Source organism: Dendrobium catenatum, unplaced genomic scaffold (genome assembly GCF_001605985.2).
Source record: "Dendrobium catenatum unplaced genomic scaffold, ASM160598v2 fragScaff_scaffold_1507, whole genome shotgun sequence".
Taxonomy (NCBI): Eukaryota; Viridiplantae; Streptophyta; class Magnoliopsida; order Asparagales; family Orchidaceae; genus Dendrobium; species Dendrobium catenatum.
The window spans coordinates 324,455-339,573 of NW_021319969.1; the positions used below are offsets into that span (position 1 = coordinate 324,455).

The window sequence follows — 15,119 nt, forward strand, 5'->3', positions numbered from 1 at the left end:
CTCTCTCTCTCTCTCTCTCTCTCTCTCTCTCTCTCTCTCTCTCTCTCTGTGTGTGTGTTCGGGTCGGCCGAGAGGTTGGAGACGGAAGAGTGGTTCGGCCAGGGGAGGTAGAGGGGAAGGAGGAGGTCGGACGACCAGGCTTGGACGGGTGAGGTCGGTAGTGGGAGGCGTCGGGCAGAGAGGTATCGGGAGAGGCAAGGGAGATCCGAGTGCTTGGGCTCGGGTAGGGTTTGTGGAGGCGTGGAGCTCAGGATTTGATCGGAGAGGAAGGAGATGGAGAGAGGGATTTGCGTGTGGAAAGAGATCGGGAGAGGGCAGTGGAGCAAGGTAGCGAATGGAAGGAGCAGCGGCTGAACCCCTCGTTTGGATCGGGTATTTAACGACAGGAGCTAGAGTGAGATCGAGATCTCTGCAGACGTGCGATAGGACCATTCGGCGCCGATTGCAGGATATGGGGCACTGTAGCAACGGCGGGATCTCAACTGGACTTGCGGCATGGGCAACGACAGGTAATCATTTTAAGCATTTTTTATTTTGTTTTCTTTTATCTTGATGCAGAGGTCAACAGTTTCCAACCAAAAAATCATAAATGAAGAATCTGGTGAAGAAAGTATGCAATACATACAAAACAATTTCATACAGATTAAAAATCCTGCAAATTATTTTTAACGAAAGAAAAATTATGACAAGATCTGATGATCTGATCTACATTAAAATTGAAGGAAACTGCAAGATATTTATCCTTAATAAATAAGTGCAAAAAGAAGAAATATGTTGGCAATCAAAAGACCTTACTCAAATAATGAAGCCAGTTGAGTAAATCCGCCAAAAGGACACCATTGATATCCAAGAGGCTGCAAAAGAATATTATACAATTGCTACATTATTTTCCATTTGGCATCATACATTTACTAAAAAGTGCAAATAGCCAACATATAAAAGAGCTTGAAAAGGATAACCAAAAAACTTGTGCAGTAACACAAATAAAGACTCGTGGCTAGATCTAAGTTCCAACTAATCCTAGGTCAAACTTATTCATAAATTTAAATTGAATTTATTTAATTAGACCTATTTCTATTGAAATTAGATAGAACTATTCTTTTGGATAATTTTGTTTTAAATTTTCAATAAGATAAGAAGATTAGATCTGAGTTTGAAGAGAAGATCAATTTTCAATTTAAATTCTAAAACATTCTATAAATAGGGTTAAGGATGTTATTTTTTTATTATTATGAATTGAAATAAATCATTTTCCCTTAATTCCCTCCCTTCTCCTAGCCAGCTTATTTCCTTTTTTTTCTCCCAAATCTCACTCTCTCCTGTCCCAGTCTCTCACTCATGTGGCACAATGCCCTCGGCTGACTCTCTCCAATAGCAAAAAGGAAATAAGTTCCTCTCATTCTTGGCTTGCCTTCAACCTGCAAGATCCCTCTCAATTCTATCAGAAATCAAGTAAATAACAAGGTGAAAGAACAGAAAAATCAAGATGACCTACACCTACAATATCTCTAACTTAGTATCATAACAATTTTCTGATGCTGAACCCTAGGTCACTAACCCAATTCAATCCACTTTCCTTATTAACCTTCCAATACTATCACCCAAGAGAAATCAACCCAATCTCTTACACAAAGTGTTTCTACCGAACCCCACATCACCTGACCCAATGCCAAAAAATAAAATAATAATAATAATAACTCCTCTCATCCCTTGTGTATGTCCAAAACAACCGCTTTTATTTCCAGAATCCAAAAATAAAAAACAATAACCCTTAAAATTTCAAACCTAATCCTAAAATCACTCGGTCAAAATCCTTTAAATTGGGAGATAACGGGAATACACAAGATTAAATAGATTCAGCGGAAATAAAGATGACAACAGTAAATTTTGTGGAGTGGATCTCATATCTAGAACAATACTTGTGGAGATTTGACCATGTTCTGCTATAAGGTCTCATCGCTGTTGAACTGCGGCATTTTAATTCTATGAAGTAGTCTCTTACTATGAAGTAGTCTCTTAAGCTAAGTGAAACCAAAATTTAGATTGATTTCAGATGAGACTTAGCTGAAACCGAATAATTTTGACGGGTTGGGATCAATTTCAGATGAAACTTCAAACCTTTTGTGATATAATGCCCAAAATGAACAATAAAAATGGTGATTCATTTCGATCCATATAAAAATAAAATAAAAAAAAAACCTCTTAATATGGTCACCAATTACGGAAGTGGCCCATATGCATGGCTGAGCCTTACAATCTGACGATAATACATTACTCTAGAATATATGTATAACTTGTGGATGCTTAAATATTGACAAATGCATGAGGGCTTAATTAAATTCAGATGAAAACACAAAAAAGCAGTTATCAGATTAATATGGTACCATTCCTTCTACAGTTTGAAAAGTACAGATAAATATAGGATATCCATTATAAATAGATGGATTCTTTATAATAGCCAACTCAGGAAACCTAGCACAAACTCCATTATTTTTCTACCAAATGTCCAAAACCTGACAAGAAGGAAATTAAGGAATGAAAAAACAGAAGGCACAGAAGGACAACTAGACAAAAGCATGCACCAACATAACTAGCGCTCCAAAAACATTTGATCGAGAAACTTTTAGAAAAAGTTAAAATTGAGGTAGAGTCCTACAGCTGCTTATGAAATCAAGTTCAGAAGGCCCATTCTCAGATATTTTTGTAATGGAAACATAAGAGAGTGATCATCAGAATCTAACTTCATACAAATTGCAAAACCAAGCAAGCGTACTCATACAACTAAAAACTGTTAAAAAAGACAGGAGAAGAACATTTCACTTCTCTTATTCAATAGATAGAAGAAGTACAATACTTGACAGCCTAAGTTGTGAGGCCAAAATAGAAAGAAAGCTAGGTAATAAAATCAGGCCATAACCAGCCCAATAAATAAGGAAAATAGGAATGAAATTCACATAATTATTAACAGCAACTTGAGGAATGAATGCAACAAAAAATTCCTTTCCTCATCAAGAGGCAGCCCAGCAGACAACAAACGACAAGGCAACAACTAATGGGCGACAAGGCCAGCAAAAGTAGCAATTGTTGGGCTGCAGTTTGCAGACTGAATGCTGGTTGGTTTCCTGCAGTGTTTGGATAGCTGAAATATTTGGTTTCATAAGTACTTCCTGAACGGTTTGGATAATAGTTGGAGAGATTTCTAGAATTGATGGTATGTTCAATGTTAATTCCAGAAGTACTTTCTGATTTCCTGGAGAGACAGATGCAGCTTTCAAGGCTCTTGTTTTCAAAATTTCGACACTCCCTCGCAAACTGGGAATATATGTTGATCATTCCAAGCTTAAAAATAAGATTGTCATGTAATTGACTAAGAGCTTTTGTAAGGATATCAACAATTTGTTGTTTAGTTGTAGTGTAACTAACTTGGATAATTCCTTGTTCAATTTTCTCCTTTATAAAGTATCCATTATTCTCAACATATTTAGTCTGATCATGGTAAAAAATATTCTTAGCAATGTTCAAAAGCTTGATTAACAGACTCTCTTAGAAAAAGAAAAAGAAAAAGACTCCATTATCCTTGGTTATGTAGTGAAAATTTTTAATCTTCTATGAGACGTCACAGCAACATTTTCATAAATTGTATTGGTAATCGTCTTGAATTCTGCCATCACTGCTCTAAGCAACAACATATTGTTTGTTGCTTCTTTAAGTGACTAAACTTCCCTACAAAATGAGCAATAACCATATGCAACATAACAATTAATCATAGAGCAATGTTGTTGCTGTAATTTATATTAGATTTAAATGAGAATTTGATTATTAATAGGACACAATGGAGGTAAAGGATTCATGTAGCCGACCCCATGTAGTGGGATAAAGACTTGATGTTGTTGTTAATGTATAGATTTTGCCGGTCAACAATAATAAATATTCTTATACTTTTGTTAGTCCCTTTCTTAAATAATAGGCATCTTTCTAAGATATCTTAAAATTATTAATGGCATTCAATTAAATAGATATGATGCAGTAAGTACAACATTCCCCAATAATGTTTTGAGATATTACTAGAGATCAAAATTGAGTGAGCACCCTTAAAAAATGTATTTTTCCTTTTTGCTACTCTATTTTATTTAAGTGTATAGATACAAGAACTTTGATAAATAATTTCTTACTGAAGGATATAGTCTCCAAGAATGAAATAAAAATAATCTTTTATATTATAAGTCATAAAGACATGAATATTGATTTTGAACTGGGTTTATCTACAAGAGAATTCTTCCAAATAGAATTGGTTTCAAATTTATCTTGTAGTACAAAGATCCAAGTGCTTATAATATGATCGTCAACAAAAGATATGAACCATTTAGTATTAAAAAATGTTAACTAAAGTTGGTCTCTAAATTCCAATATGAATGATAACAAAAGATTTTGATGCTTATAAGGATGATTAGAATAGGAATTTTGTGGGTATTTATACAATTTGAATGCTTCACACTGGAATGCTTCAAGATTTATACTGATGGAAAAAAAAAAGAACAATTTTTTTAGATATCTAAAATTTGATTATGAAGGCAATCCTGCTATAACATAATTGCATTTTCGTTATAGGACAAGAAAAGGAAAAAAATGGTCTTTTGACTATTTTTAGTGAACTATTTTAAATTTTTAATCACATACTATATAAAATGTCTGATTTAATCCTTAAAACTCCTTAAATATAAGCCAAAATAATCTTGCTATTAAAAGTAATGAAAATTGTAGTTAAATTAACTCATGATGTTAAAAATGAGGATATTTTAAGAATAAACATATTTTTTTATTTTTATAATATTTAATTTTCTTTTTATCTTATTTCTTATTATACAACAGTTGACATCATATACAACAAGAGTGAATTGAGATTGTACATATTGCAAAGCGAGATGATTTTCGATAAAAATAATTTTGTTTGACATTTTTTTTATCTTGATTCCATTGTAATAAAATACATTGAGTTTAATATTTTTGTTCCAAAATATTACAGTTTTATATTTCAATATAGATTTTAATGAAATTATTCTTTTAGAAAAATTAAATATGCTTTTTAATTGTTTAATTATTTTCATTTATGTAATAAAAAAACAAAATTGAAGAAATTCTCACTGACCTATCTACAAAAAGTCAAAAAATTGAAAAGATACTTTGAATTTTATTGTTTGATTTTGTACAAATAGTGGAAGTATATATAGGCTTCTCCAAAAAGTCTTAAAATGAAAATAAATCAAAGCTATTTATTAAAAAAATCCCTAAGATGGGCCAGCAAAGAGGAAGACCAGACACACGAATTGCAATCTAAGGGACATAAGAGGATAAATACAACGATTAGAACCCTTATCCATGTGCTCAAATATCACAACCATGATTGGTTGAGATGTGGGTACCACCAATGGCTAGCCATTTGTGGAAGAGGGGGCAAAAAGCTTATTGGTGTTGTTAGCTGTGATGTGGAACCCCCCATCAGACTAAATAGTATAAATATGCTATTCCATATTTGCATAAAATATCTTTAAATGCAGGGTTGCAAAGTCATTTGAAGAGAATGTCTGCAAGTTTATTTTCTGTTAGCATATATAGAATGCAAATCAACCAACTTTATAGTATCTCTTTTATGAAAAGTTTATTCACCTCCACATGTATGATACAATCATATTGTACTAGATTATGAGCAATACTAAAAACAAATTTATTATCACAGTATATCTTCATTGTCCTCTCCCATTTGACTTTTAAATCTTCCAAAAATAATTTTGATCCATAGAAGCTCACATATTTCTTAAATAATGGTGCTAAATTTAGATTCATCACTAGATCTTGAAATAAAATGTTATTTATTTCTTCTCCAAGTTATGAGATTTCCTCTCAAAAATATACAGTATCCAATCATGGATCTTTTATCCACTGATGATTCAATATAATATGCATCAATATGCCCTTAAATTTGCAAAGTATCCTGCTTTTATAGAGCATTCCTTTACCATGAGTTAATTTAAGGTATCTAAGAATTTTGTAAGTAGATTGAAAGTAATATTCTTTAAGTTTGTTTATGAACTAACAGATGATACTCACTACAAATGTGATGTTTGGATATGTGTGTGATAGATAGATCAAGTTTTTAACTAATCTTTGATATTGTCATATATCTACTTCTTTTCTTTTTTCATCTACGACCAATTTTTAAGATGATTCAATTTGGTTTCATCAGTATTGCAGTTAGTCATTTTTATTTCTTTTCGTAGATTCATAATCTACTTTTGTTTAGAGATGAATATTCCTTATTCTAATTAAGCAACTTCTATTTCCAATAAATATTTGAGTTTGCCCAACTTTTTGATCTCAAATTTTTTCAGTAAATGTTCTTCCTGAGATGCTTCTTTTCTTTGCTATCATCGTCTATAACAATTATATCGTCAACGTATACAAAGAGAATTGAGATTTTATTATCAATGGAGTATTTAATGAAAATGATACAATCTACTTGGCTTTTTTGTATCCAACTTCATTCATGAATTTTATAAATATGTCAAATCATGCTCTCAAAGATTGTTTAAGACCATACAACCTTTTGTAATTTACACAATTGGTTTTTTTGTGAAAGAACTATCAAATTCAGATGGTGGATCCATTTAAACTTCTTCCACATTCTCACGTAATAAAGCATTATTTACATCATACTGCTGCAGACCATCCACAATTAGTTACAAAAGAAATTAAGATGCAAATTATATTCATTTTTGAAATAGAAGCTGAAGTTTCTTGGTTGTCAATTCTATACAATTAAGTGTATCTTTTGGTTATCAATCTCACTTTATATCATTCTAGGCCTTCATCTGCTATATATTTTACAAAAAAAAATCCATTTCCATCCTATGATTTTCTTTAGTTTGATAGTTCAACAATCTCTCAAGTGTGATTTTTTTTCCGAACCATTCATCTCTTCTCTTATGGTATTCTTGAAATTCTTGTTTTCAAGTACCTCAAATAGAACATGTGATATAGTAATGGAATTTGAAGTTGATACTTGCAAGGGAAAAAAAGAAATGTAATGAGAGAAGATATATAAAGGGGTCTGTCTTGATAGGTTTTTACATTATTACATAATAATAATTCTGAGTCGTAAGCTTATTGAAAATTGTCATTGGGTCTACTCCTTGTATAGGCTTAAAAGTGTTTAATGTATGATTTTGGCTAGGCTTACTCTTTCTTGCATAAAGTTGAAAAGTACAATATCTGTGTTATTTGTTGGAGTTTGCGTTGTAAGAACGTCAAGATGAATAATAGAGGTTTCATAAAATTTATCTTCTAATTGAAAGTTCTCCACCTGATGATGAGTTTCATTTTAAATAAACTTTTTTTTATCAAAGATAATATCTATTGAAGTAAGAAATTTTGTTATGGTAGGATGATAATACTTATATCAATTTTTAGCGGAGGAATACCTAATAAATATAATAAGAGCTTTAAGATCGTGTTTATTCCTATGTTATTTGTGGATGTGAACATACATACCCAAGGATTTTTGAGATTATTTGTGGAAAAGATCTCAACAAGCTAGTTTAGAGGACTCTTAAAATAAATCACACTCAAGGATTTTCTACTGATTAAATATATGGTAATTAGGATTGTTGCTGCCCAGTATCTTTTGGCATTTGCTTCTCGAAGAAAAGAATCTTGGTGACTCTACGTGCATGTATATGCGCATGCCCTTTAGGAAGGAAAAGTACGTGAAGATATATGCACATGCCCTTTAGGCTAAACTCTACTCTCCTATTTAAAACAAGAATCTAACCAACCCTAGCAATTCTTAAATAATGGCTTGCCATAAATTGAAAGGATATAACTAATTAGTCATTCACCTATACCGCAAAATAAGAAAATAATCATCACTATAATCCACTCATTTTGAATAAGAGTTTTTTTTTGGTGCGTGGGAAGGGGGGGGGGGGGGGGGGGGGGGTGTTATGGGCCTGCTTGTTGGAAAGGATTGGTTGTTCAGCCACATGAAGCCATATTTGATGACTTATTTTATAATGTGGCATTCCTTAGTGAGGTGGCACAATTGATGTCCTAGCCTTCTTATTATCTTCTTCATATCACCATGTAACTAGCTTTATTTATAACCATGAAAGTTAAATTAATTTCATTCATAACTCAACCCTTTAGTTAGATTAAACCAAATTAATTAACATGGATTAAATAACGACCAAAAACCCTTTCTTAGTTGACTAGCTTAATTAGTTGAACTGTTGAAGATCATCTTAGATAATTATTATAAAAGAGGTAATTATCATTTCCTTCCCTTAACTAATTATTATTCTCCTATGTTATATTTTTCATTTAACTTACATTATTTTAGTATTAAAACAACACTTTTGCACTTGAAAAAATGATAGAAAGAATTTTTGATATTTTACTAAATATAATTCACATAAAAACCTAAACACCTAAGTAACATATAAAAAGTTTTCTAGGTTATATAACAACACCAATTAAGAATTTATCAAAAACGCCTCTTAGGTGTTTAAATTTTTATGTGGCTTTTATTTATTAAAATACCAAATAGCTCCTTTCTCAATGGCAGAAATCTAAGGGTAGCTCCCTTAGATCCAACCAAAAGTTGTGTTTTAACTTTTTAGAAAATTACCTCTTTACTAAACCACAAGACAATAATGAATTATGATGAATGATGAATCTATCATGTGGACCTTGGGATCACATTTATCCCATCTCATATCAAATAAAAATCTTACACATGCCTAATAAGGTTTATATAAAGACTAATTAATCCTATGAGATTACCTAATCCTTCAAATTTGATGTAGTCAAGAATTTTACATTTTACGTATTTTTATTTTTTTAACATTATGAATTTTATTTTGTATTGCACTATGATGAAAACTACCCATGATCATGTTGGGTTCGGTGCTCTCAGGTTAGTTCACATCATTTTTCTTGCCACTTGTGTTGATCTTGCTTCCTTAATCCTTGGTGGCTAGTTGGGTATTTAATTTGGGTTGTTTTTTCTTATTGGGCTTAGCTCATTTCTTCCCTAAGGTTGGTGGCTGCTTGGGATTTTTGTACTTGTTGGCTAATTCGGTTTCCCCATGCTGGCTGACTGTTTGGTTTCCCCATGGTGGTTGTTTGGTCTTCTCCATGTTGGTTGTTTGGTTTCCCCATGCTAGATGCTCGGTTTCCTTGTTGTTTGCTTGGTTTCCCTCCTGCTAGCTGCTCGATTTTTTTCCCTTGTTGATCCCTGTGCTGGTTGCTTTGGCTTCTCCATGTATGGGTTGATTTTGAAGGTTTTTAGTGGTTGTTTTGGTGGCACATTTATGTGAGTTATTTACTACTATTTTCCCTCAATTATTCTATAAATAGTGGTTGAATCTCTTTGTGTAGGAGGAGAATTTGGTGAAGAAAAAAATATAACATGAGGGATTCCTTCGTGGCTTGCGAGCTGGTCTTCTCCCTATCCCTATTAGTTCGTCTTGGTCTTCTTTCTACTTCTTCTCCCCATGGTTTCCCTTCAATTAAAAAAACATGATGGTTTCTTAGTTTACAAGCTGGTCTTCTCCCTATCCCCTATTACTTCGTCTCGATCTTCTTTCTACTTATCTCCACGGTTTTCCTTTCGCCTGTATCTTTTTCTCTAAACTATTTTGAGTACTAAGTTGTGATATGCCATGTTCTGTTGGTACTTGCCGGAGGAGCAAAGTCTTTTGTTGGATCATAATTTCTGTGGTGGTTAGCCGGTTTGTCGTTTCTTTTAAGCGCCTTCCCTAGTTTGTGTTTGCATGTGAGGAGATCATTCGTAGTTGTTCTGAGTGTTTATAGTTTATGTGTTTTGTTATTTGTTCTTGCTTATGCGACTTCCAAACAAATTTACTATATTAGTTTTCTACTAAGTGTCATCATCAAGATTTTGAAAACCGGGCCGGACAACGAACCAGAAGAAAGAGAGATTCACGATTCGACCGGTCGAACCAGGGTCGAACCGGATGACGTAATAAATAATAATATTATTAAAAATTTAATAAAATTAATAAAATAATGAAATATAATAATCATATAATTTCATATAAATTATTGTTAATTTATATTGCATATTTAGATTTAATTTATAAATATAAATTATTTAAAAACTCTCAATATAAAATTATAAATATAATTAAATATTTTAATATAAAAGTATTTCATTTTGTAAGTGTATATATAAAACTAAAAATGACTTTACTTTGTATGGTTTAGTCCCACATCACTTGGAAGTGTTGTTTTGTATTGTTTATATACCTCTTTGCTTTCACTCATGGCAAGAGCTCATATGGAGTAATGAAGACATATGAGATGGTTAAATTAAATATTTAATCATGTCATTAATACAAATTTAGGAGTTTTATATTAACATTTATATTTATTAAATATTAAATAACTTATTTAATTGTTTATATTTTAAAAAACTTGAACCGGCCGATTTTAAAAAACCCGGACCGGTTCACTGGTTAACCGGTGGTTTTTGCCAAAACCGGCTGGTTTGAAGCAAAGTCGGTTTTCAGATTGAACCGAACCGGCCTTCAGACCGGTTCATAGTTGAACCGGCCAGTCCCGGTCCGATTTTAAAGCAATGGTCATAATTTTGGTTTTGCTTATGTAATATTGAAAGGAAGTATCTTAATTTGCATTCCTAGTGTTCTTCTACTTGGTTTAAGAATTTAGGTTGCATCAATATCATATATCATCAATTGAGTTAATTTAAAAATTCTCAAAAATAAAGTAAAAGAGTTTTTCGACTAGGGAGGCTACATTTGAAACAACATAACAACTCAATCTAGTCAAACTGAGTTCAAGTCATTACTAGTTGTAGTTCTATTGAAAAAACCGTGAATCTAATTAGATAATCAAATCTAAATAGAATTCGTCTAACCCAAGACCTAATTGGAAGTTTCTAGCATTCCCTTAGCAAGATTTGAACAATTCATACAAGGAAAACTACTCAGCCTAAAAGTACTATAATAAAATTCATAAAAGATAAAGACTAATTATATGGAATAGTACTATAATAAAACTAATAAACTATTTATTAAAAAAAAAAAGTTCTAACATGAGGCTCCATGGTCATACTAATACAATGAAATCTAGAATATAATAGCCAATAATAAAAACTAAAGCAGTTGAACAGATATACCCTAAATTCGGATAAAATATACTCAGCTAGGCCTAAAAAATAGTAAACATCTAACACCCACCCTTTTTCCGCATGAACTTCACTTGTAGTGTCTAACTCAATGGAGTAAGTATAAACACAGTTGGAAAAAGTAAGCGCATCACATGTTGCATATAAAACATACATTACACGATGAAAAATGGAAAGCCTAAGACAATAAACTATTTGACAAATAAGAGAAGTTCCACGAGAAACATAAGGTGATCAACATATCGATGAATAACTCAAATTTTAATACTTCATGACTAATCCAAATACTTTGTGCCGACTCTAAATTGCCCTATATTCAATCCAATTATTCGGCATAACACATTCATTTCCATGAATAGGCTCTTGTAACTCACTTGATTTAGTTATCACTTTCTCTTAGCCACCTACAAGAGCCGCTCCTTTCTCAGACATCTTATCCAAGCAGATCAACCCCAATCCTCATCAGATTATAGATCCATAGACCCTTGGATCTTCGGCCGCCTCTGATATCACGTATGTCAAGTAATCTTCCATCTATTATCATGCATAAGTACATCACAATGTTATATCAACATGATCAATATTATGCATTTCACACCATATCATCATTATTATGCATTTCACAATGAGGAGATTCATGTCCTCGGAAATATGAAGATTAACAACATGCATTTCATGATATACTTAATGATCATTATTATCATATCATAACTGAGAGAATTCACACCAAAAGAAATAGCTAGAAAATCCTCAGTCATACAAGAAACGTATTATACTTACTAGATTATGAATTCCCAGCCTCATGAGAAGTCATAAAGATCTGAATCTGATACATGAACCTCCAAAACTATCCAGCCTCCTAGGCACACCTAGTCACCTTCCTAAGAAGAACTCTTCAGCATCAATAGCTCTCTCCTCCTTAAACAGATGCATAAAAAGATGATTAATGGCTAGTAAGGTGACAAGTGGCACTCATACAAATGCAAGTTGTATTGGTGGAAGAATGAATCCTCTGAGATACATGGCTGCTTAAATTCAATAGAGACCATTGAACCAGCCAACAGCACGTAATACACCATTTTGCTCAGTTGTTGAATATTTCTTAGCAACTCAACACTCTATCTTCCTGGCCTCTATAGTCCATTCAACTCTACTCCATCTGCTCAGCTGAGTACAAGTCTACCAGGTTCAACAATCCAATTTGGTTGATCAACCTAACCATAACCGCTTATTCTAAGCTAGAAAATATTAAGGATAAAAAGGTCAAGCATTCACATAAATCATAAAAAATAGGCCAAAAACATGTGTTATTATAGCTATTGGTGCTATTTTCTAGGACGGGAGATGAAATAGAATTTCTGCTAAAATAGGAAGGATTAGTTCTAGTTCACTCAATGGATTTAACCACACACGGTATGTATTAATGGAATAGGAACTCACAATATTAATGATGGGTTAATTTGTAATGTCCATATGCATAATATCCACCATATACATCTCCATGATCAGTATCACTACTGACTGAAAAAGTAACTGAAATTGGGACGATGCTATCTTAGCCCTTGTTTGGTCATGGTTTTTAAATGCTTCAGTTTTAAAATTTTAAAAAAAAAACTAACATAAAAAAATCCTAATTAGTGATGGGAACATTTTATGGAAAACATTATATTATATGTGCACCTTATTCATGATATTACTAAATAACAAAGCTAACAGAGAACCCTGTTCATCTAGGAAAAAAATGCTTAACTTATTTTGCACTAACAACAAAACAATAACACGATATTACTAAATAAAGCCTTAATTTAGTCGTGTTTAAATATTCATCACTATATTCACAATCTTAACATTATCAAGCATGTACCAACTGTGAATAATACCACAATTACCAGAGAACAGGTCAAATTGAAATTTACACCAAGGACCCTCATGTCAAAAGTTTTCAGAACAATCATACATGTCAGTCCTCCGTCCCAAAAAGATCAATAACACCCTAAAAATCCCAGATGAGATTTCAAGATACGTCAAGAACAACCAATTTCAAGCTACCAGTATTCAGCATAAAAGAGAAAGTTTGCCCAAGAAAAATCTTATCTAATAACAGTAGATTCAAGCCTTTTTTTTATTATAAAATTCAAGTCCAAACAAAATATATATGCACCAAGCATTCCATCTTAAAACAAAATATTTCGAGCTTGTAAGAAACTTACCAGCTCAGAATAAGTTAAATCATAAATATCTTCAGTGATCCACCCGTCAAGATCAAAATCAGATGATAAACGATGTCCATTTGAATATAACCAGCGGCCTTTCTCCACTTTCCTACAGTTTGGACACTGCATCACACCTTTTGCATTAAATGCTGAGCCAATGCAATCTGAATAAACAGCAGAGAGTTGGTCAGAACTATTAAGAAAATATCAACAAGATCAATAACACTCAGTGCCCCAATATAAAGGGTTATTTTGTTATTAATAGACAGTAGTGAACAAATGCTTATCTATGGAAGTCAAACAGGATTTTATGCCAATAACCTCAAAGACAAAAGTAGCTAACCCAGTGCAACTAGAACATCAGTTCTTATCAAACCTAGCAGGTACAGTGAGCAGGATGAGTTGCATGGATAGGAAGAAATTTGCAAGAAACTAAAAAGGAAATGGAAAAGAATCAAGAGGTAAATGGAATGAGCAATGTGAGATCAGGAAGAAGAAAAATATGATAACACTATATGTTCATAAATCACAGGAATGAAAAAGATCAAAGTTCTCAATTCTATCAAAATAAATCCAGGCAATTAGCTTTACAGTTAGTAAGGTACAAAATATACTGATGTAGATAGAAATACAGACAAGGGGACTCCTTGGGTGTTAATGAACTTTATGGAGGGGGGATGTAAACGCAAAGAAAAGTTTACTCTTGTCAATAAATGTTTATTTGGATTTGTTTTTTATTTGGGGGGGTAACAAGTGTCAATGCACAAATTTAATATAGCCGGGATTCGAACCCAAGATCTTGACAACAACATCCAAGCTCTTTACAACCTGAGCTAACTATTCATAAAATTGATAAAATCGCTAAATTTTTTTTGCTTTCTTTTTATGCTTGTGAGCTAGTTTACTATGGATTTCTTCAAGTGGAAGTACAAATTTTCTGGGGAAGTTATCTCCTTATACCAATGTGAGGCCTGGATCGTATTTCGTGACATTTTTCCTTGATATTTTTTTTCTAAATTATTGGTAATTGATTTTACTAGTGTGTTGGATTTTAGTGAAACCAATTACAGCAAAATTATCAACTGCAATGTGATTTTGAATCAAGTTGTTGATTTTTGTAGTCTTAAATTTGGCATTAAATTTTTTTATTAAGATAATCAATGAATTTAATGAGGACATCGTCAGATATTTCGACACATGTACCTTCAGGAGACGCCGGAGATCAACGGCCACGATCATGAGTTTTATTTTGAGTCATTTTATGTAATAGTTTATTTGATTTTTATGTTTTTCCGTTTTTGCCCTTATGGGTATTTAGTCGTTATTGTAGCCCGAGGGGCATTTTAGTCTTTTGCTTTCTTGTCATTTTGAGGCCTATTTATATGGCCCTTTTCTTATGTAATAGGAGAGTTTTGATGAATGAAAATTTACAACTTATGTTCTCTTTGTGAGTGCAAACCTCCACGATCTCTTAGTGAGTTCGTAGGAGAAGCTAGATCTCTTTGTGAGTTCTAGGTTTTTCTCCTTCTACTATTTTCCTTTATTTCTCTTGGTCAATTCATCATCGTGGAGATTCGGATTGAAGCACTTGTGGAAAATTGGAATTCACTCCTTGAATCCTTATATTTTCCATACTTCTTCCTCTCCTTGGACCCTTGCCGCCTTGTCGCCGCCCCTTTCCC

The 15,119-nt window shown here is 32.7% G+C and overlaps 1 protein-coding gene across 1 annotated transcript in view; it reads right to left on the reverse strand.

The window, feature by feature from the left end:
* LOC110112086 overlaps nt 1-15,119 on the reverse strand; it is a 39,923-nt gene that overhangs the window by 6,830 nt on the left and 17,974 nt on the right. Inside the window, exons 2-3 of the mRNA XM_020844177.2 lie at nt 13,435-13,601; nt 796-854 (exon numbers count right to left, since the gene is read on the reverse strand). Of these exons, the coding sequence (XP_020699836.1) occupies nt 796-854; nt 13,435-13,601 (226 nt within the window). The remainder of the gene's footprint in view (nt 1-795; nt 855-13,434; nt 13,602-15,119) is intronic.